We start from the raw sequence: 22,420 nt of genomic DNA, 5'->3' as shown, positions 1-22,420 counted from the left end.
CGTACTGTGGAGGTTGTGACATAGTCACGACTGGCTGGAATCGGCGTATAGGCATGCAGGACAGGGTTAAGGAGGTTCAAATACCCACTCCATATTTTTTCCCTTTGCACGGTGCCATACTAGCGCACACTCGAGTATACATCAAGGACGGTTGAAACCATTCCCTCTATTTCCCCCTTCCTCGAAAAAATATTCTGGTTGTGGCCCTACTGGCGGGCAAGTTACTTTTTACGGTCGCGAGCTTTCAAACGAAATTCCTTGCTGGGCTATAGTTTATTCTTAATATTCATTACTGGATAGTGCGAATTTGGAGAGGACACCTGTCTTATCAGTGTTTCTTCTTTGTCCAGTTCGAATCGGTGCTATTCATTTAGGGAAGTTTTTATCTCGTTCTATTCATTTAGGGAAGTTTTATCTTTATCTCGTTATCTCGCCATTGTTACCCTATACGATCAAAAATGAAAATAACGGCTGCTATATACTTTTGTAGCGCTTACTTTTTTTTTGAGCATCACATCGAAAAAAGAAGAGGACGACGAAGTCGAGTGCGCATATCCGATCTGAATGAGTGAAAAAGAATTATTGTAATTTCGTTTATTTACGAAAGTTGTTCGGTCGGTTATCGTAATTCAGTCGTTGAAAAGTATAACAAAATGAAATAGTCAACTTTTGGCCAATCCCCCTCAGTGGGTATGAGCCATTTTGGAGACAACAACAAGAGCAGCAGCAGCAACAACAACGACGCCAAAGTTTGCCGTCCTGCCATGTTCGCGATGTTGTCGGAAATCTGAGTATAGGAAGATCTATCATACTATGAACGACTGCGTGTATTACCCAATTGCCTACGCCTCATTTAGCTTCGTATTACTGTAAAGCTTATATAGACACACCATCTTAGAAATCAAGCATGATGCCGAAGCTGATGAACGCCCCTTACCTGAAACCATTGAAGAAAGCTGCAAGCTCCAGGCTACGCGAAAAGGAAGTATTCGATGGCCACTCAATTGTCGTTGCTTGAGACGGTTAGCGAGAATCCAGTAGGATTACGCATCGCAACAAAATAATACGGCGGTGGGCTTCTGCGACGCATGCAGGCGTTAACTACGACAATCCCCGAGACATCAAATTCTGAAAGGAGAAGAAAATTGGGTTATGTGGTCTGTGGTACCACTCTACCGATGTGTGTGGCGGAAAGAGAGCTTCGTCAAGCCGCAACTGAGCAGCTTTTTTTTTCTCCGCAGCCATGTTTTTATTTATACATGTCTGAAATAAATATTCTAGTCAATTCAATTCAGTGCTGTGACGCTTACTAAACACAAGTACAGAACGTTACTACGATTGATTAGCTACATTATCACACTCAAAAGCAATTTCAGATAAACGTCGTGAAATGAAGTTCTTCAAGGTGGAAATATTAACTGATCTACGGTGGCTATTGGAGATATAGTCTGTGTAGATATGAAAAACAATGAAAAGATGAGAACGGACTTATCACAGGTACACGGAACGTTTGAAAATGAAGTATGGGTAACATTTATAATAAAGTGAACACACTTAACATTCAAGGTAAACTAAAGTATATGGTTTCAAGATATTGTAAACATAGCTGAAGCCTCAAAATTAAATAGACATAGGTGAAATTTCAAGATAAAGTAGGCATAGGCAACCTTTCAAAGTGCAGTAAAAGTAGGTAATTTGTCAAGATAAAGCACATATAGCCGATGTCTGCAAATACATATATATATATATATATATATATATATATATATATATATATATATATATATATATATATATATATATATATATATATATATATATATATATATATATATATATATATATATATATATATAAGGGAAAAAGGTGTATATCTAAGGGCTCGTTTTTCCGTGTTTTGACACAATATTAATGAGATTTAACAGACAATAATGCCAAGGACTGCATAGAGGAAGTTATTAGAACCAATGGAATGTAAATAAAAAGAAAGAAAAGTGGATGAGAAAATAACCAGCCGTGAGCAGGAATCGAACCTACGACCTTCGAATAACACGTTCGATGCTATATATATATATATATATATATATATATATATATATATATAGCATCGAACGTCTGTCTATATATATATAGACAGACATATCAATGTCTGTCTATATATATATATATATATATATATATATATATATATATATATATATATATATATATATATATATATATATATATATATATATATATATATATATATAGAGAGAGAGAGAGAGAGAGAGAGAGAGGCGGGGGGGGGCGACGTTTCAAGATAAAGTAAATATATATAAGTTTTGAGATAAAGTAGACATAGGTGGTGCCTCAAAGTAAAGTAGACCACAGGTAACACTTCAATAAAAACAGAGGTAACCATTGAAAGTACAGCAGACATGAGTAACATTGAAAAAAAATTAAGACGTAAGCGATTTCTCGAAATAAAATGGAAATGTAACATGAAGCAGACATATGTCTACTGTACGCTGGAACATTTCCAATGTCTACTTAATCTCGAAACGTTACATATTAGAAATGATGTGTACATGTTTAGCTTTCGCAAGCCTTCACGTCTATTTTGCGCCAGCCCGATTGAAACAGGACGTCATTAACGACCGTAAATAACGCCGACAAGTATCTGACGACTTGTTGTTCCTACGCACGTGTTCGGCCCCGAATTCGGCATCCAAACGTCGGGGTTCCGTTTTACGGGCCGCTGTTTCTTGCTTCCTCGCACACGCAAAAAACACCGCGCTCGCGCTGCAGGACGCAGTTGCCGGCGGCGATAAACGGGTCCGGCGACGCAGGTGGGCGCCGCCTTTAACGGGCCCGACGTGCGCCCGTAAACCCCTGCGCGCGCAGTGTCAGTCAGTTTCCTGCCCCGCATTATCTCAGCCACTCATCCCGCTACACCCATTTGAGTTTCGCTCATTAACATCGCCTCGCTGAACACGTCCGAAGCTCGCCGCTCATGCAGGCACGAAAAAAAAAAAAAAACAGTCAGTCAAGGCCCGCGCCGAAGCGCGGCCGTTTCTCGGTTTCTTTTTTTCGAAAACGCGACTCGCAATCAAAACTCTGCTAAGAACCACTTTCACTCGGCATTGAACGTGGGTATGTACACCTGTAGGTTTCGTCTTCGCGTTCGACAGGATGAAAGCGAACCCAGCATCGCTGAACGGCAAATTACGGGGGCACAAGAGAGAGAGAGAGAGAGAGAGACGAGAAAATGGAAGGCAGGGAGGTTAACCAGATGCTAGTATCCGGTATGCTACCCTACACTGGGGTTGGGGAATAGTGGGTTGAAAGAGAAAGGGAGAGTTAAAAAAACGGGGGCACAAATTGCTCATCAAAAGTAACCCGGACGCTAAATCCTGTAGTTCGCACCGGCGTATGTCTTACCAATTTCATTTCATGACTCGACTGCAAGATCAAGCGTTGCGAGCTTCCTAAAAACAACAACGAAATACAAATCACTTGTTTATTGACGACGGGCTGAGTGTATAACCGGTACTTCGACATGCTCTCCTTTTTATTTCTCGATGTATCAATCCCTGCAAGTTCGGTAAGAGTCAGAAGAGGTAGCGCGAACTCAGAGTTTATAAGCCCTAGTGTTTATGGAACTACAACACCTATTTCGTTAACGTATACTTCAAGGTTTAACCTTTCTTGAAGAAAACACGGTCGTGCGTAGAACGAGTTATATTTGTGCGAGGGATAAAATACATTTCTCGTCAGGGTGCGCGCCTGCTGCGTACACAACTGGCGTTCTGTTCAACGGCAGGATTGTTAGCCAGGATCTGAACAGAAAGGACTGATCTTCGTACATGTATGTTCATGTACACAGTTAAAAAGAAACGCTTGGCTGAATGCCGTCAATATTGCTGGCCTGTAACAGCAAGTGGATAAGAAAGCAATGTCCATGGATAGCGTGTCAAGAGGAGTGATAACTGTCAACCACCACTAGTAGTATGCAATTCTGAGCTACTATAGACGCTTCTGTAAGATAACATAATATAAACATGGTGTACGCCCTGGTATTCCCTTTATTAGAGGTAAATCAGAGGTCTGTACATTTATATACAAACTTCAAAAATTTGACAAGGATGGGGGAGATAGTTGAATACCCCGGACTCCTTTTTGACTATGCCATTGCTCCAATAGCGTCCTCCCCTTGACGCGTTCACTACCTGACGCGAAACACTCAGTATACCCTAACATCAGCGACAAGAACTGTTCGATCCCTCATGTAAGAATCCTTGTAGTGGTCAGAGCACATGTTACACTCATGAGCATAGTTCAATCGTGCTCCGCGTATCAAGGTGAGCGTATGGAAATGCTACAGAAAGGCTTTCATCGGCACCAGGTCAAAGTGTGACGTACATACGTGCGCGCAGATTAACGAAGATGTTGTTTGGCCAAAGTTGTCACCTCGGGCATCGCCGAACCTTGCTCCTTTGGAAACGAGGATGTTTCCCTCTTCGTGGCTCTCATACACGGAAGGAAAACTCACGAGCCCAGTCGAGGCCACACCGCGCAATGCATGTTTAAGAACACGTGTTCCATCCAATAAAAATATAGACGCCAAACGGAAAAGGTGAGTTCGGTCGTCTCTATCTGACACTTCAGCGTGATCGAAAACTGCAGCGGGTAGGAGGTTTCACACGCACGCCTGTACTACAGGGTGCTCGAGCATGAGAAGTTTATTTCCCCAAGTGAGAACCGAGTTCACGCTATAGGGGAAATCAAACTTGACCACAAGATTGTTTTTTTTTTCGCCACTTCTTCAGTGAGCATGCATTGTTAAATAAAATATCTCTTTACATCACCTGCACCACGTGCACCTCAACCACGCCGAAGAGCCAAGTTTGGCGATCCAGACTTCGTTTTTGTAGTTCGCGGTCGGCTCCCGGGACGAAGCCAGACATTTTCATTTTAAATGCCAAGCATTTATTTGCGTACTACAGGGACTTTGAGAATCTATACATATCTATCTAATATCTACCATCTATTATCTAATATCTACCATTTACCATCTACCATCTACTATCTAATATCTACCATCTACCATCTACTATCTAATATCTACCATGTAATATCTACCATCTAGTATCTAGTATCTAGTATCTACCATCTAACATCTAATATCTAATATCTACCATCTACCATCTACCATCTAATATCTAATATCTATTATCTAGTATCTAGTATCTAATATCTAGTATCTAATATCTAATATTCAATATCTAGTATCTAGTATCTAATATCTAATATCTAGTATCTAGTATCTAGTATCTAGTATCTAATATCTAGTATCTAATATCTAATATCTAATATCTAATATCTAGTATCTAATATCTATCTATCTATCTATCTATCTATCTATCTATCTATCTATCTATCTATCTATCTATCTATCTATCTATCTATCTATCTATCAAATACCATGTTTAAAAAAAAAACGCGTAACCGTGTGGTGGAACACCCGCTCGCCACACAAACGATCCAGCTTCGATCCCACTCTTACCCAAACAACCCTGGTTCGCTCCCAGGATATCTCTATTGCTTTATTTCCCTTTTAGATGGAGGCGAAAATTTTTTAGGTCCGTGTGCTCAGATTTGGGTGCGCGTTAAAAAACCCTAGGCGGTTTAAATTTTCAGAGCCCTCCTATACGGCATCTCATAATCACATGGTGGTTTTGGGACCTTAAAACCCCACATATCAATGAATGTGTTATTTATTTTATTTACCTCGTTCTCAATTTTTCGGTAACGCATAAGATGATGACTTCTCACTCACAATTGACGACGCCGACGCCGGAATTTCAGCGGCTCTGCGTTAAAAACGCGGACTGCGCGGCTGAAACTGCATCACCGCAAGGCCAAGGCACCGTTTCGTCAAAGGACCAATCAACGAGCTCAGCGGTACGTAAAGCTGTCCATGGCCAAGTCTGCGTCCCTGTGCGAGTACGAGGATGATTGCTCAGGCGAAGGAAACAGGCGTGGGATGGTTTTTCGAAATCGAAAGTCAGCAGCGGCGTGCGGCGCTGTAATAATTCGGAAAATGCGATCGCCGCGGTCTGCTGTGAGTTGGCGAGCTTATTTGCGTGCGGGAGCGTAATAAAAACGTCTGAGCCTGTTTACTGGCCCTTTAAGGAATTGGCCAATAAATGCATATAGCCTAAGGACATGAACAATACCACGAGTTTGGGAAGAAATTGAAACACTTGATATTTATTAGTAATGATAACTTATTATTATATACCAAAACCATCTTCATTAAATGAAATTATTTTCAACAGAGGCGTAAACATCCCTATGTCACCAAAAGAAAAGTCTTTGACATAGCTAGATCCAATCCATTCTACTAAGCACTCTTTTGAGTACGTCTTTCCTGAGTACAGACGGAAGCAATTACATGACGAAAAATGAAACACTTGGAAGACTCGGGAATTTCGACCTAAAGACTGAAACATGTAGGCGTAATCGGGGCCCGTGGCCTTGTATAAATCACTAGCCTATAGCTTCGGTTCTCGATGGATACCCAAACCGCGCCGCAAAGGCACTAACGCTGCGCGCGCCACGCTACGGACGTTTCGAACTATCCTGGAATGCCTATATACTGCAAGTATACAGCTGAGAAGTTGCCACAACGCCTCATTTGTTCCTTTTGCGAGTCGGTGAAACATGGTGGCTACTCAAGCTTGCTAGAGTTGCATTTTAAAAAATACTTTCTTTGTTCGCGGGACATTCGGGAAAAGGAGTCGGATAGGAAACCACTTGGCAAGTCACTGTGCCAAGTGTGGGTGCACCCCCCCCCCCCCCCATGTTTGAGAATGGCCAAGTAATGGCAACATGTGGGGATAAGAACGTACGAGAAATACACAATCGTCTTTTTTTCTTCTTTTTTTCTTCAGGCAGGAATAGAGTGTTTAAGTGCCGCGTCTTTTAATTTGTTGGACAACGAACACGGGTATTTTTTTTTTAGTTGAAATGCACTTTGAAGATGTGACGCGATAGCCTAATTTGGTCGGTTGGTAAAAAACTCATTGACAGTAAGGCAGAGCTTTCGCCGACCGCGGGCCATCAAGTCTTCTACGAGGGCACGTCCAGACCTTGTCACACCGTCGCCTCGCGAGCCGGCTAAACGGCCCATAGTTGGTCGCCGAGATGGTTTGCAAATGCGCTGCCACTTTTCCTTTCTCTGTGTGTCGTCTCGTCGCCTTCCCGATTGTATATATATATTCGCGCCACCTAAGCAGTGAACTGGTTGTAAGGTGCGCTCGGTCCAATCTTACTCCTTCCTTCAAACGTTCTGCGAACAAACTTATTTTCCTTTCGGAATCGGCGAAGCAGTCACTATGTGCAAAGTGTCAAGCGCACCTGCCCAGTTGAGCACTTTGTTGACGTTGTTTCCGATTAAGACGATTAATTCTACGCGAGTGCTTTGCAGTGGGTGGGCCTTTAAAACATTCACTCATTGAGTAATTTACAAATGTTATGACGCCTATTAGGAATACTATTAGCTCATGGGTTCATTTTGATTTGGGCTACGTAGTAATAATTCATACCCACCGCTCTTTAGCGCCAAAGACGTTGTCATTTTTTTTCTGAGTTTTTTTTTATTTGGTCATAACACATACATGGTTTGCCCGCGACGCAAGGCAAAAGGAGGACTTAAACCACCTGACTAGGCCGTACCTCGCTGGGGCAGCAGAGACAGCGGATTCGAAAGTTGCAATTTCACTAGAACATAATAAGTCAACATGAACATAATCACTAGTACAATAAGAACATGATCGCTAATTCCAGTAAGAACGTAATGACATTAATGACTCGGACTGTTCCTTGTGCGAATCAATTGCCTGGCTGAATCGTTGTACTATACGTATAGTTCTTCCGCCATGCCACGCGCGGCTTCTACTCTTATCGTGGCTTCTGCTGCCTAATAAACTTACATGGCCCGATAATGGATAATTATCTGATAGCGACTTCGTAGCTTCCTCGCACGCCGAGTACGGCGCGTGCTGCGGCTACTCGGCCACGGCCTCCCGGCCAATCGGGCGGCCTGCCAATCGGAAGTGGCGACAGATGCCGCACAGCAGCAATCGCGTGCCAACGAGGCCCCGATAGCCTCGCTTTGCATTAACACCATCGATACGACACCTTGTTCTACGCGCCGCTGTTTCGATCGATTCACGATAGGATGTCCCGAACTATAGTCGGAGCAGGCTGAAAGAATAAGCCGGTCGAGAGACATGACAGTAGTTGAAAAAGAACGGCACACGACTGGGCAAGCATCTATGCTTCATTAGCAAGCGCGATTTTCCAGACGACTCGAAAGCTCATGTTGCTCAACGCCCATGACATATAATGAAATTACTAAACATTACTACCTGGGGAGGAGAGAGTTTGCACCCCCTCACAGTAGACTAAACAGAGCACAAGCGGTCACACTTATACAATTATTGACAAAGTGTTATTACTCACCGGCACAGGTAAAAAAATGGTACGATATAAAAGATATGGTTGTTGTTTGCAAGGCATGTAAGAAAGAAGTATGCACGCTTGATCATATGCTCTGGGAATGTGGGTCGCTTGTCCGTGGCATTTCCCGGGAACGGTTTACAGGAATGATAAAGTCTCACGACCATATCCCCAAAATCCTGGCTGTCCAGTACGCCCATGACAGGGCTAGGAGGCTTGACCTCCCAGTCCCAACGTAGAATTAGCCAGGCAGGTGGCTACACCCTGTACAGCACGTATAAATAAAGTTGTTTCCATCCATCCATCCATCGATTCACGATAGGATGTCCCGAACTATAGTCGGAGCAGGCTGAAAGAATAAGCCGGTCGAGAGACATGACAATAGTTGAAAAGGAACGGCATGCACACGACTGGGCAAGCATCTATGCTTCATTAGCAAGCGCGATTTTCCAGGCAACTCGAAAGCCCATGTTGTTCAATTAGCGAAAAAAAAACAAAAAACATGCCACTTCAAAACCGAGATGCTAACGTGAAGGTTGCGGGAAAGGGTTGCATGCACCGTTCAACAAACAACAAAAGGGGCTACTTGATAGCATCTCAGTTCCTTACTCTTTGCCGTTAGCATCTCAGTTTTCGATTAGTCCTTTGTTTTTACAGCTAGATGAAACGAAAAACCGTCAGTCTCATCCATCCATTCATCTATCCGCCAACCAGGGACACCTCATACCAGCGACCGCGTTAACGCGCGTCTGCTATGGCTACGAGATAGCGTATAAGCTATCTCGTAGCTTATACGCTACGAGATAGGTGTAGCTACGAGTTAGCTCGTTCACCAGGGCTGATGAACGAGCTAACGGTGCTCGTTCATCAGCCCTGGTGACATATGCACATCTTAAAGAGATTATATACCGAGTAGGATATTGTATACGTGCATAGCGTCTCCGCCATATCAGTCATTTCAAAAAAAAAAAACAATGGGAGCATGCAGAATCCCAAGGTGATAAGAAATCATCAGAAAATAATACTATTAAATAAAAAAATTCATCCAGCTCTGCGTCGAAAAAACCATCGGGCAGCGAAGGTGTAAGCGCGCGAGTTCAAGTCGTTATCTTCGTGACATCACGTGACGTCGTACACCCACCATTAGATATAAAATACACCCGCTTACACATTTCGAACATCAACGTTATCATCATTTCGCAACATCGTGACCATTATGCTTTACATTTTTGTTTATTCGCTCTGTTCTGCTCACTTGAGTTGCATGACGCGTGCTTCTATTACTCTTACTAGTACTACTATTACTACTACCGATCCCTCGAGTTTCTACCCTCTCTCCTACCTCTTTTCTCCCCTTCATCCCTTCCCCCAGTGCAGGGTAGCAAATCTGACGTGTGTCTGGTTAACCTCCTTGCCCATCCTTGTATCTTCTCTTTTTCTGTCAATTATCTCTGATTACTAACCTGTCATTAAACTTCGTCATACAGGTATATCGTGATGGCAATTTCGATATATAGTCATTTATATCAATTTAATTGAACGGCCGCGAGTGAGCTGGACCATTAATGCGGCGAAATCGCCGAGAAAGCAAGTGAAAAGGAAACGAGTTGACTGCTTATCCCGTTCTATAGGGACTAAGTGCCGCAACCTACCGTGTTTACTCTTAGCGCACTCACGACTGCATAAATGCCGATGCGTCGACGAAGCATCTTACAAACAATCCTTAAAGCGGCCAGTCGGCTGACAGCTCCAAGCTGCGCTGAGCGTCCGAAGGCAGCGGATTCCAGGCTTCTGCAATCTCGCCTTGACAAAATATAACAGCTTTTTTTTTTCTGCCAACCTACGGTCTTGGTGAAGCCGAGCACATGTCTCCAGAGAATGGCTGGTCCTCTCTGCATTCGCTGTCAGCTTGGGAGAAGATTTGAAGTCATCGAGTTTTCTCAGCGTACACAACAATCCTGGTCTTGTTATAACTAGAAACATCAACGTGACGGCCTGTGAAGCGACGAACTCCTATCAGCATCGAGAACGAAGAACAGCGCTTTGCCCGTGGAACACTTCAAACGTGGCGATTCACAAGGAGACCACGACCGTTAGCTACGACGACGGCGAGCTCCGTCGGTCGCTGGATACCGGAATTTCTATTTGTACTGCCCCGAAAAACGACCACGGTATTGCAGCAGCAAAGCCACTGACGAATGGACCATCACGCACTGTCAGCGATGGAAGACCCCGCCGACTAGGTCAGCCAGACTTTTTCAGCCAACCAGACCACCCCGCCTTCCGTTCCAGTCATCCTGGATGGAACTAACATGATCGTTCCCGATGTCAACTTCTGAAATCGTCGCCGCTACCGACTACTTCACCCGCTACGCTGGTACAAATGGCCCAGCCCAAAGGCAGTGCCACCGAGGTAGCCACGTTCTTCACTGACAACATAATCTTTCACCAAGTCGCCCCGGATGGTCCTCATCACCGACAAAGGTACGGTCTTCATTGCTAACCAAGCTCGGGTGATCTTGAGATGCGGCTCGATAAGCCACCGCTGGACCACCGCTTACCACCCACACACAAACTGCTCCAGAAAGTGGCTAGATGAGACCATCACCGACATGCTGGCCATGGACGTCAACGCTGAACACAAGACATGGGATGCCATTCTTCCGCACGCAACCTTCGCATACAACACGGCCGTGCAAGAAACGACGCAGGTGATGCCATACAAGTTGGTCTACGGAAGGAGTGTGGTAAGGGCTCTTGATGTCATGCTACCCATTGTCACCGACGAATAAAACCTGGACGTCACTATCTACTTTCTGCACACCGAAGAAGCCAAACACCTCACCATGTCTGGGCATCAAGAGCCAGTAAGACAAACAGCCCTCGTTACAATCTTCGACGATGCCGCGTTGAACACCATCCCTGTGATGGTGTTTGAGTTTGGACGCCGGTACGCCGACGTGAACTCGGTGAAAAACCCGTTCAGAAATACTTCGGGGAATACAAAAATGTTTTGGCGTCTCGGCGTTTTAGACTACGAGGTTGTCCCAGACAGCATTACGAACTGCGCCTTAAATCACTCTGTAAGCAGTGGTGAACCTGAGGGCTATGCTTGGATTTTTTTGGGTTTTTGTTGTTCTCTCAACGAACATCACGAAGTATCTCTTCATAGAGTGATTCTGTTTTCTTCTCCCAGGAATTCTATCAAGTTCTTCGCTATTTCCGGGAGACGCTGCTTCATGCCCCAGGGCTACGGACGCGGAACCTTCCACCGATCCTCCCAGCCAGAGGTCTCCCATGGCGAGCTCCTCGGTAAATCATCGCACCTGGCTCAGAACCTGTGAGACCAACGGAGATGGTCACTGCCTAATGGCTGTGCACACGCGACCCACTGCAGAGCTGACCAAGCTGAGATCAACTTTAGCAAGCTCATCGCGGAAACGAAGCACCTGTTCGAGCAGCAGTGAGGACACGGAACTGTACTCGGTCACTGGCAACGACTCGTTTGATGACAGCTTCTAGAGCGTAGGAAGAGAAAAGGCTAAAAGAAGGAACTTCAAGCCATCTTCACCAGCGGGGATGTTAGCTTCTAAGAAGAAGAGCGCTGGCCGCACACGATCTTATCCATGCCAGACGACTCCACCATCAACCTTCGAACAACAAACAGGCAAGCTTTCTCTATGTATTTTGATGGGGTTGGACCGAACGAAATTAAGAATATCCGTGTGATAATGCGGAAGAATATCGTTAGTGTGGACACGACGACTGCCAGTGCCTCAGACAAGCCATGCAGAATATCGGATTTGGCAGACATCGAACTCGAAGCTATTATTCCTATGGTCACTTCCGGCAGGGCGCGAGGCATCTGCGACATCAATTTGGCTTTAGCAAACTCGGACCTCCCAATTTGTGTAATACCAACGAATGAGGGAGTTGACATAGCGAAAGCACTTCGCCTGGAAAACACCCGCTGTGAGAAAATAATGTTCAAAAGAGGATTATTCCCTAGCATGTAAACGTAGGACATTTCCGACGCTCCTGTCCAGCCCTTTGGCCTTAAACCACTTCAGTGATATAAGTGCATGAAAATTGGGCACGAAAACGGTCTACGTACTCGGGGAGGAGGGAGTTGCTATCATCGCCTGTTATGTCGTTTGAGTCTCGTGGCACGCACGTGTCTCGCGTATAGTCCGCATTTAGGTTTAGCAGCAGCCGAGTGGAAGGTGACGCTGAGTTGACGCGGGTTATGGTAGAGCGGCTCGGAGAAGAGGCTAGGCCGGCGCACGGAAAAATGGAGCGGGCCTCCTCTGGCGTTTGGTGGCGATCGTGGATAGACGTCATCATCGGCGGATCCGTAGGAGACGGCAACCTTGGGTCGTCTCCCGTGGATCCCCCGTGGTGATTCGAACATCGGCGACGCCCTGTTGTTATGTAGTTAGAGTGTTGTAATGGAATATTGTATAACGTTGTTTAGCGTGTCCCTGTGCGATTCAGCTGGCGATATCGTCGTTTGTAAATGTAGTTACATAAATGTACACGATGTCGGTTTGCTCAGCCACGTCTGCCGTATACCCGTGTGTTCAGAGAGAGTGCGACATCTGTACGAGGCCGCGCATGACAAACACCACAGTATGCGAAGATGCGCTGAGTCGCTCACTGCAGACGCATGTCTCGCAACCAAATCTGAAGTGCGCAACTGTGATGGTTCACATGACGCTGTCTTCAAAATTAAGAAGGAAATTGCCCATATCAAACAAACGGTCAGAGACAATTCAACCCACAGAGAGGCTGCTGAAAGTCTACGGCATTGACATAGTCGCCGACGGAGGCATGCAAGACAGGGTGTTCCACACTACACATTTCCTTCGAGCACAAATAAAGCAATAAGCGTGAAGCGAAATGAGGTAGACAAGCCCAACGCTGCGGATGACTGGCCTATACGCTTCCGCGGACGCAGCTTGTGAAGAAACCCCCTGTCGGTCCTCCCTGCCGTACACCTTCCTCTAAGACTACCTTCAGTTGAAGATGTGTCAAGGTTCGATCGACAGATCATACCACTGCTGCGAGCCCTCGGTGCGTTGCTGCCATAGCAGGCCTACTGAGAAGCCTGGGAACTCGAACCACTCGAAGCGGCATACAGGTGTTGGAGGCGCCGAGCCCAGTCCTCACTTCCCTGGCCTAGATCCATGGCAGAAGATCAACAATCGTTACGCAAAGAGGTCAGAGATGCATCAGTGATCCAGTGAAACAAAAGAGGGCTTAGATCACGGATTTATGGTTTTCGCAGCTATTTTTCACAGCTGAAGCGCAAAAAAGTATAAAATGGACTAAGAGAACAAGGAGGACAAGCGCTAACTTTAAACTAAAATTTTATTGCCACGCGCCAAGAATACATACCTGACACGTGACATCACAATCAAATCAATCAGTGCATTAAGATAAAGACAAAAAATAAATAAGCAGCAGCGAATTTTACATAGGAAAACAACGTGCCGGTATAGATTCAAGTATTTTTTTGTTGTTGTTTCTCGCTCTAACGCTTGAAAAGAAAAAAATCTGCTTTATGGTTTACAGATTTTTTTTTCTTTTCAGACGGCGATTGCCAACAGGGACACACGCCACCCACCACCAGGAAATGACGACACCCTTATAACTAACATGCCAAGAATGACAAGGTGCCATTGACAAAAATAGGTCCTCCTATATCAAAACGTCAGCCAGCCTGTCTGAGGCATTTCCACTGTTCACGCTGATATACCCCACTACGTGATTCCATCTCTCGGCTCCCGTGTCGACCCTGGCTATAAGCAAGGGGAGCCGAGAAGGTTATTTCTCACCGTGGATTTGGTTGCAGTTATTAAACGCCCGTCAATTAAATTTTGGCTGGTCACAAGCCACTCGAGACCATTTTTCTCGGTGCCTTTCGTAGCTTTAAATGCCGCGCTTGGCTCCGAAAGCTGACACTTCTACTGTTAGCTTTCAGGCATTCGGGCTATATTTCAAGGCGCGGCGCACGTGAACCGAGTGTTGAAGTTTCGTGTGAGCATGGCGCACTCACCACTGGCCTTCATTGCAAGGGTCAGTTGAATGGGTATATGTTTTGCATGCGTGTATAAACACGCACGAGCCTATATAAACGATTATTGAACCCCCTCACCCCCCCCCCCCACGAGAAATAAATTTCAGGCTACCTTGGGGCCACTTACGGTGCTTCCCCTATCCGTGCTGAAGCTACGCGTACATTTCTCATTATGATGCGCAGGGCGTGTCCTCGTGCGAACCTTAAAAAAAAAAGCAGAAATCCCCAACAAATAAAGCAAGCCAGTTAATTTTCCACAAAAAGTTTTGCATTGTAAAAATTCAATGCTCTTACTGACTTATTGGTTGAATGTTTCGAAGCTACTCTGTATCTGGCACGAACTCGAGATGACACATACTATTCGGGCATTCGCGTACCGGTAAGATCTTTGCATAGAATGCATAGTAAAACAGCCGCAGATTTCCCGAAAGTTCGTTATTCTGAAATACTCGCTAAACCGACGTTCGTAGAAGTGAGAGTTCACTGTAGTATGTGCCGGCTCAGAGGGCAGAACTGATTTCGGCTGATCGTAGTGTTCGCACGTACTTTAGGACTATAGCACCAAAGACAGTGATTTATCGCTCTGTCCCACGCAAGATTGAATCGCCTGGTGAATCGTCAGGCGTTTAACCCTTTCAGCACTGGATTTTTTTTTATTTTGGTCGGACACATTTTCTGTGCGTGTTTTCATTGAAGTCGAGACCTCAGAAGACCACGAACAAAAAATTTAGCTGATGGTGCAAGCATTTTTGGAATAATTAATGTGTCATCAAATTAGGCCACCAGTGCTCAGTGATTGGAAAATGAAAAAAAAAACACGGCTTCTTTATTTCTGCAAACCATTAGTGTACACAAAATGCGAACCAACACTTTACTTGTCAGCCCAATATTCATTGAAACAGCGTCGCTACGACGTCCCGAAAATCGCGCTCACCTGCCTCACTTAACACGCCTAGGCTTCGCCGAAGACTTCGCGCTTCTTTGTGGCTTTCTTCCCTCTTGGTAGGAAGCGCAGCAACTATTACACAGAACACACAACACAAGCGCTTAACTTCAACTAAACGTTCATAGCAAACGTCAGAGTTTATAAAGGGGGTGGAAGAGAAAAAAAAATAGTAAAAGGCAGACCAACAAAAAGCACACCTGCCAGTCCCGTACATTACTTATCCGTTAGTATCTATCACCCCATCCAAACAACGAAGTTCTTTCCGCGTGAGCGAGATAGAACTTTGTGGCAAGCTATTTCCACAAACGTTCCGCAATAATGATGTCTATGGCAGTGCGGGATCATTGAAGAACTATTCCCCTAAAACTGAACAGTACTGGTTACGTTTCCGAGCTGCTAGGGTAAATGCTGTCCGGTGGTCAGTTGACACCCCCAGGGCCGAAAGAGTTAATTCGTAAACATGGTATATATGCATCTTCCGCGATGTCACAACTGACGCATGCGCGGCACGTATGGCTTGCCGGTGGCGGCGTGCGATATTAGAGAGTTTTAGTACTGCGGAATGGTGCTACGTACGCATCACGCAAGCGCCTTGCGTTACGTGGCGTCGTTTGCCACTAATCGGCTTTTAGTACGCCGTAGTACCCGCGTACGTAGCGAGCGTGAAGCGTGTTGCGTCATCTGGTATATCAAAACAGAAGCACGTGTTGTTGACAGCCAATGTGAGCCAATTTAAGTGTTATAGCCAGATTATGGCCATATTTTAAGCCACAGAGCCGGTCGGTGCTTGCCTTCGATGCCGCCATTTTGCAAAACGAAGTCTCGCGCTGTCGCGAACTTGTTCGAGAGCGGCGCGATCAGCTCATACGTATACGCACGCACGCATCTCATGCGCGCGTACGTAGCGGCTGCGTATGTAACGCGATACGTGCGCGTTGTCGTCCGCGCATGCGCACTATGCAGAACGTGGCGTCCTTACGTACGTAACGCCGCCACACACGCAGCGTACGCAGTACTAAAGCTCTCTATTATTTCCTCGTCGATCGCACGTGCACTCCGGCGCGTGCCGCCCGGCCAGTTAGGCGGCCTGCCAATCGGAAAGGGGCGACCGATGTCGCCCAGCGGAGATCGCGTGCAGACGAAACCGCGGACGCCTCGCTTCGTGTCCGCACCTCCGATGTGACATGAAGGCGAAAGCCTGCAATGCCTCATCACATGGACGTAGCCAGAGAGTGGGTTGAAGGGGGAGGATTGATTGATTGATTTGTGGGGTTTAACGTCCCAAAACCACTATATGATTATGAGAGACGCCGTAGTGGAGGGCTCCGGAAATTTCGACCACCCATAGGGTTCTTTAACGTGCACCCAAATCTGAGCGCGCGGGCCTACAACATTTCCGCCTCCATCGGAAATGCAGCCGCCGCAGCCGGGATTCAAACCCGCGCCCTGCGGGTCAGCAACCGAGTACCTTAGCCACTAGACCACCACGGCGGGGCAAGGGGGAGGATTCTAGCCCCTGCTAGTATGAGGTAACGATTAGCGGCGTGTTGTGTGTAGCGCAATTGTAGCGGCTGATGCTGAGAACGGAGGTGTGGGCTTGGACTTTAGGGCAGAAGCCTGAGGCTGCAATAAAGCGTCTCTTCACCGGACTACGTACGGCTCTTTCTTCGCGCTGCCACCGTGCACTACAGTTATCGAGGTGACCAATTCCGAACCTCAAACATCTTCCCTCCTTAGCTAGTGAAGAAACTAGTCGAGGAGGAGGAAATTAACTCCCTCCAAACAAAATTTCTCAATTTTTCTTTCTTGTTTATAGGCACACGCACGCTTATAAGTTGACAGATTGATATGCGGGGTTTAACGTTCCAAAACGATTATGAGAGACACCGTAGTGGAGGGCTCCGGAAATTTCGACCACCTATAGGGTTCTTTAACGTGCACCCAAATCTGAGCGCACGGGCCTACAGCAATTCCGCGTCCATCGAAACTGCAGGCGCCGCCACGCGACATTCGATCCCGCGATCTGCGGGTCAGCAGTTGAGTACCTTAGTCCCTACATCACCGCGGCGGGGCAAGGGATGACCGGTACGTTTTAGGCGAATGCATTAGGAACCCTGTGATTATTATTATTATTATTATTATTATTATTATTATTATTATTATTATTATTATTATTATTATTATTATTATTATTATTATTATTATTATTATTATTATTATTATTATTATTATTATTATTATTATTATTTTAAGGGTGAGGGCAGGCTCGTCCGAAAGGTAACGGTTGTCGCTGACAAATGAAGAAGCCACGAGGAGACATGGTTTACGGGTCGATGAGCATATTAAAATATCTTGCCAAGTACAAGCGAAAATGTGCATGAGCAACAATGCTGCAACCAGTCAACCACCCAATTTTTTTTTTACAAGGTGTGTATGCTAGAGGGGGTGGGGGCTGTCTCAAGATGTGTGTTCGTGCTGCGTTTATGTGTGTATATACACACAGATGCAAAACTTTTTAAAAAATGTGTAGAGATAGTTAAGTTAGTTACTGAAAAAATAATTAATATATAATAATTTACGTCAATTGATACAGTTACATTACCTGACAGAGTGATTTCGTAGCGTTCCAACCAAGAAGCCAGTGAGAACATTAAATGTTGAAATCGCCTTCGTTCGACACCTTACTGGTCATTTGACTATCAGAGCGTTCATACATAAAATCAGTACAGCTTTGGATAGAGAAATCGGGCTGAAGATGGGGATCTCAGCTTAGTTTTATTGCCGATCGCTTTTTGCTGCGTTCACGCTAGAACACGCGCTTCAAATCAAAATGAGAAACTTGCACGTAACTTCAGCACACACGACGGACACAAGGCCTAGCTGCAAGATCGATGTAAGCAAACCGGCAACACAAATGCTTGGTGCGAGGTTCATATTCATTTTACCTTTATTATTACTAAAATAAACTTACGGTGACACAGGCAGGCATTCTCGTTTTCTTTTCCTTTTCTCTGTTCTTACTTCTCAACCCACCGATAGTTGGCGCCACCATCCAACACAAGCAGGCATTCTCGTTTTCTTTTCCTTTACAGTGTTCTTACTTCTCAACCCACCGATAGGTGGCGCCACCGTCCAAGCAGGGGACACGTAGACCACGTAAACGCTATCCCGCTAAACTATAAGACGCTGTCCGCAACGAACGTTTGCTGCACGGTAACGCCATTCCCTTAATCTCCGCTATCACGCTAACGGTAAATCACAACTGTCCAGTGCGAGAAACGATCGCCATCCACGCGTTTCCCAACTTGCACGCAACATCGCCCCTTCGCACCCCATCCGCTCCCATGCGCAGGGTAGCAAACCGGCTGCATATAGGCTGGTTAACCGCCCTGCCGTTCTTTTCTTCCTGTTTTCCTTCCTTCCTTCCTAAGCATGAGAGCGTTAGTCAATAACGCCGCAGGTTCAGTTACGGCCAGCTAACAGTCATACTTTCGTCTACTTTACATTCTTCTCATTTACGCCATAACCGCTACAAACAACATTTCCTAAACTTTTTTTTTCGGTTTCTCGTCTGTTAGTTCTAATTAATGATGCGTTAATGATTAATGATTAACAAAAAATAACGAGTTCTTAGGTCATAAGAAACAAATTTAATGCGCAATAACAGAAGCTCTAACGCAGCCTCAAAGCAGTCACGATCCAACCTGAAGTTTCCGCAGACAGACGAGGTAGTAAAGCAGACGAATTCGGCGCAAAATAGCCAATGACGGCAAGGTTTATCATTGGAAGAGGCATAAGAAGAAAACATAAAAATAAATGACCCAACAAACTGTGCAATCACGTCCACGTGCACGGGAATCTTGCCAACATGCGCAAAATCACACGTGCGCAGTCAATGCGCATAAATTACGCGAATCCTGATCTATGCTTAGCTGTGAATAAAAAATAAATAAAATAAGGCTGACTTCGGTAATCGAGAGTAGGTGTATAAGCATGAAATGGCTTCCGGCAAGGCAGGTTGATCGGAGGTGTTACTACCCACAATCCTAACATGCGATCACGACTTGACGCAAGCCTGAAAAGCCCACCGTGTGAGCCATTTATCTGTCAAGTCGTGCTAACAACCACGTGAGAATGAATTTCGTTTTTGCCGCGCTAACATGTCTGCTGATTCGTACATACCAAAGACAACCAAAGTATATAGTAGGCGGAGTCCCACCTCTGTCACCACCATTCCCAGACCTTCTGCACTTAAATCTCCCACCAAATACTCCTGATCAGTACACTTGTCATGAATAACGTATACCACTTTGTTCTCGCTCCCCACTTTTTTTTAACGCCTTCAAGCATAGAAAGCATTTAAAAGAGCTAACTTTCCAATAGTTTCTCGTTGATCGGGCTACACTAACCTAAAACACTTTAAATCGTTTGCGCCCAGAGGACGCTCTATAGTGTTCACGCCTATCACTTGCATACTTAATTGCGCGCGCGTCGTTTCAAGCGAAAATCAAACATGTCAAATTGTCGAAAGACGACGCGCCGCGACCGCTCATTATAGCCCCTATAGAGCTAACACTGGTGGCGCGGCAGTCGCAGCGATGTGATCCGATAGATGGAACGTGGAAGTTTTCCTAACTAGACAAAGTTAAGCAAGCTGTAGAAAGCTTGGATAATGTAACTTATAACGGGCAAGCTCCCCAATGTTAACCGATGATTCGCGGCGAAAAAGGGTGATGCACGACAGCAAAAGCTTCGTTCCGGTCGGTCTGCAGCGGCCGGATTTTGACGGGAGGGAATCGCGAAAGCGGTTCGTCTGCCTAAAATTAAAAACGGCTTTAATGAATGTGTACAGAAGGGCTTTAATGAATGTGTTGTCAACATTATTCCGGAATATCCTACCCCCAATGCTGCACGCTTCTTAGAGAAATAGTGTGCTTTAATTGGCTTGCCCAGATGTACTCTTAACAGAGGCCATTACTGCGATTGTTCGTAACCATAATTCAATCGAAACTCACGTTACGGTGGAAGTTCTGAGAATTCACGATATAGACGATTCGCACACGTGCACTGCACCCCTCGCAACACTACTTTAAGACAGGCACCCCCGCATAGCTCTCTAAGACCCGTATTCACAAATCAACCTAAACCTTACCTCTAGTTTTCCTGATCGGTTTTAAGACGTTATTGCGCTTGCTTAACAAAGTGGGCTAGTATACATGAACCAATCTCGTTGTTATATTTTACCCTGTTACCATTTCTGTGCCCTTATAACGCACGTAGAGAGTACAGAAACTTGAGGAAAACGCGAGGAAACGCCAAGGTTGGTTTGTGAATACGGGACTAAAACAACCATCTAGTACAACGACAACCTTCCCTCGAGCTCTACTAGGGCATCAAAAAATCCATCGGTTCCCCTTTGGTGTCGCATTCTACCCACAGTGCTTGATGTTCATACTGCATTAACATAGAATGTATGGTTTTCCCTGAAGGAGAGTAAAATGGCCCTTTCCCCCGCAGTATTTGGCGGAGCAAGCAAGGCTCGGCGTCGATTGCCGGCTTTCTTTTAATTCACTTTAAAATAATTATATCGGGGCTTTTACGCACCAAGACCACGATATAATTATGATTGCGTACACTAATGCTTTCGCATAATAAAAATAAAGCAAGCCTGCATCAAACCTCGTGGCGCGCGACGTCTCAAAGCCTTCTCATTTTGATTATTCAAGGACTGCCGTCTATTAGCGCACGTGCTCTTCTCCCTAACTGTAATAGCGCTTAGCATCGTTGCCACGAGGTACGAATGGGTGCCCCTTTCTTTTCTCGAATTAACCAACATCGTGCACGTACGTATCGGATGCTCACGCTAATTATACAGAAAGAGTAACTGGGTATAGCGGGCGGGTCGTGCCCCGGGCAAGAATATATAGACTCGGAACTCGCATCGTCTTCAAGGTCAAGCATTGGAATGCCTCGAGGTCTCTGTGATTTTCCGCGCGTGATGAATCGACTTGAATAATGCCACCAGGGGGACAACGCTAAATTAAACGAGCCGTTAATATATTCGACACGGGTGTTCTTAAACTGGCGGAACGACCGTCTCGAGACTGGTTTGATAGAGCTCGGAAAATCCATCTCCCAAACTACACTCCTCCCATGACAGTTGTTCTTATAAGCGCGGCGCAGATAGATGCAGCTTTCTACAACCACGTCAATGATGGGCTATAGCTGTTCCATCGAATTTCGACAGCATACTTAGTTGTTTCTTCGAGCGATGTACGCATACAGGCCGGAAATGTTCAATTAACTGACTAGTATTTTTACGCACTAGATCAATAATCCGCCCATATATGCGTTATCGATCGGAAGCATCCATCGGGCCTGAAATGCCCGAACGAAACTACGGACTGTCTCTCGTAAGACATATGGGCACCGGTGCATCGAGCTGTTCAGTGCATAGAGTTTCCCACAATACTTACTAGAGGGAACTCTGGCGCTAGTGTCTATGGGAGCTGCAACGCACGGCGCTTCAGCGAGCATGGGAATGATGGGTAGTACACACATTTGTCTACACTTCGTACTTCTGGCCTGCTTTTGGCTCCGTGTGTGTTCGTGTAGCTTGGAGCTGTTCTTTCGCGAAAACATAAATTAGCAAATGTTCCACCATTTGCGCTTCAAAACTTTATTCTTTTAGGCTTATACCATTTCGAATCAAGTCACTAAGTTCAAAAGGATTTGTTCTTTCTTTCAAAACAAAACCGTAAATGGCAGTAAACGAAGCCGCAAGTACGATTCGCCACCCGCAAGTACGAAGACTAGGCAAATGTGTGTACTACCCATCATTCCCATGGTCGCTAAAAGATCGCAGCGCCAGGGTGCCCTCTAGTTAA

At 45.4% G+C, this 22,420-nt stretch overlaps 2 protein-coding genes across 5 annotated transcripts in view; one reads left to right on the top strand and one right to left on the bottom strand.

The window, feature by feature from the left end:
- Positions 1 to 22,420, bottom strand: part of LOC119181830 (solute carrier family 22 member 6) — a 340,399-nt gene that overhangs the window by 114,592 nt on the left and 203,387 nt on the right. Inside the window, exons 1-2 of one of the 2 annotated variants that reach the window (XM_075875150.1) lie at positions 2,688 to 2,857; positions 938 to 1,128 (exon numbers count right to left, since the gene is read on the bottom strand). The gene's annotated coding sequence lies outside the window, so the exon portion shown is untranslated. Of the gene's footprint in view, positions 1 to 937; positions 1,129 to 2,687; positions 2,858 to 22,420 lie in introns of those variants that run through there. The other variant, XM_075875149.1, reaches the window with a different exon arrangement.
- Positions 10,186 to 17,182, top strand: LOC142774605 (uncharacterized). 3 transcript variants are annotated; one of them, XR_012886459.1, is made up of 3 exons: positions 10,186 to 11,591; positions 11,705 to 12,175; positions 14,101 to 17,182. XR_012886459.1 is itself a non-coding variant. In XM_075875147.1 (3 exons), exons 1-2 carry the CDS (start codon positions 10,971 to 10,973, stop codon positions 12,028 to 12,030), a joined length of 348 nt encoding a protein of 115 aa, XP_075731262.1. In that variant the 5' UTR covers positions 10,186 to 10,970; the 3' UTR covers positions 12,031 to 12,175; positions 14,101 to 17,182. The 3 variants fall into 3 exon arrangements, 2 of the variants coding, with proteins under 2 accessions (XP_075731262.1, XP_075731261.1); XM_075875147.1 differs by having other exon boundaries at positions 10,186 to 10,992; XM_075875146.1 differs by having other exon boundaries at positions 10,186 to 11,255.

The sequence above is a fragment of the Rhipicephalus microplus genome, chromosome 10 (genome assembly GCF_043290135.1).
Source record: "Rhipicephalus microplus isolate Deutch F79 chromosome 10, USDA_Rmic, whole genome shotgun sequence".
Taxonomy (NCBI): Eukaryota; Metazoa; Arthropoda; class Arachnida; order Ixodida; family Ixodidae; genus Rhipicephalus; species Rhipicephalus microplus.
The sequence above is the reverse complement of the archived record's forward strand: the minus strand, read 5'-3'. Positions and strand labels throughout refer to the sequence as shown.

Excerpts from the sequence above, each read along its gene's own strand:
- LOC142774605 (XM_075875146.1), top strand. The coding sequence starts at position 10,971 with ATGGTCCTCATCACCGACAAAGGTACGGTCTTCATTGCTAACCAAGCT. Across the intron at positions 11,256-11,704 it reads TGGTCTACGGAAGGAGTGTG|GAATTCTATCAAGTTCTTCG; the intron begins GTAAGGGCTCTT and ends TTCTTCTCCCAG.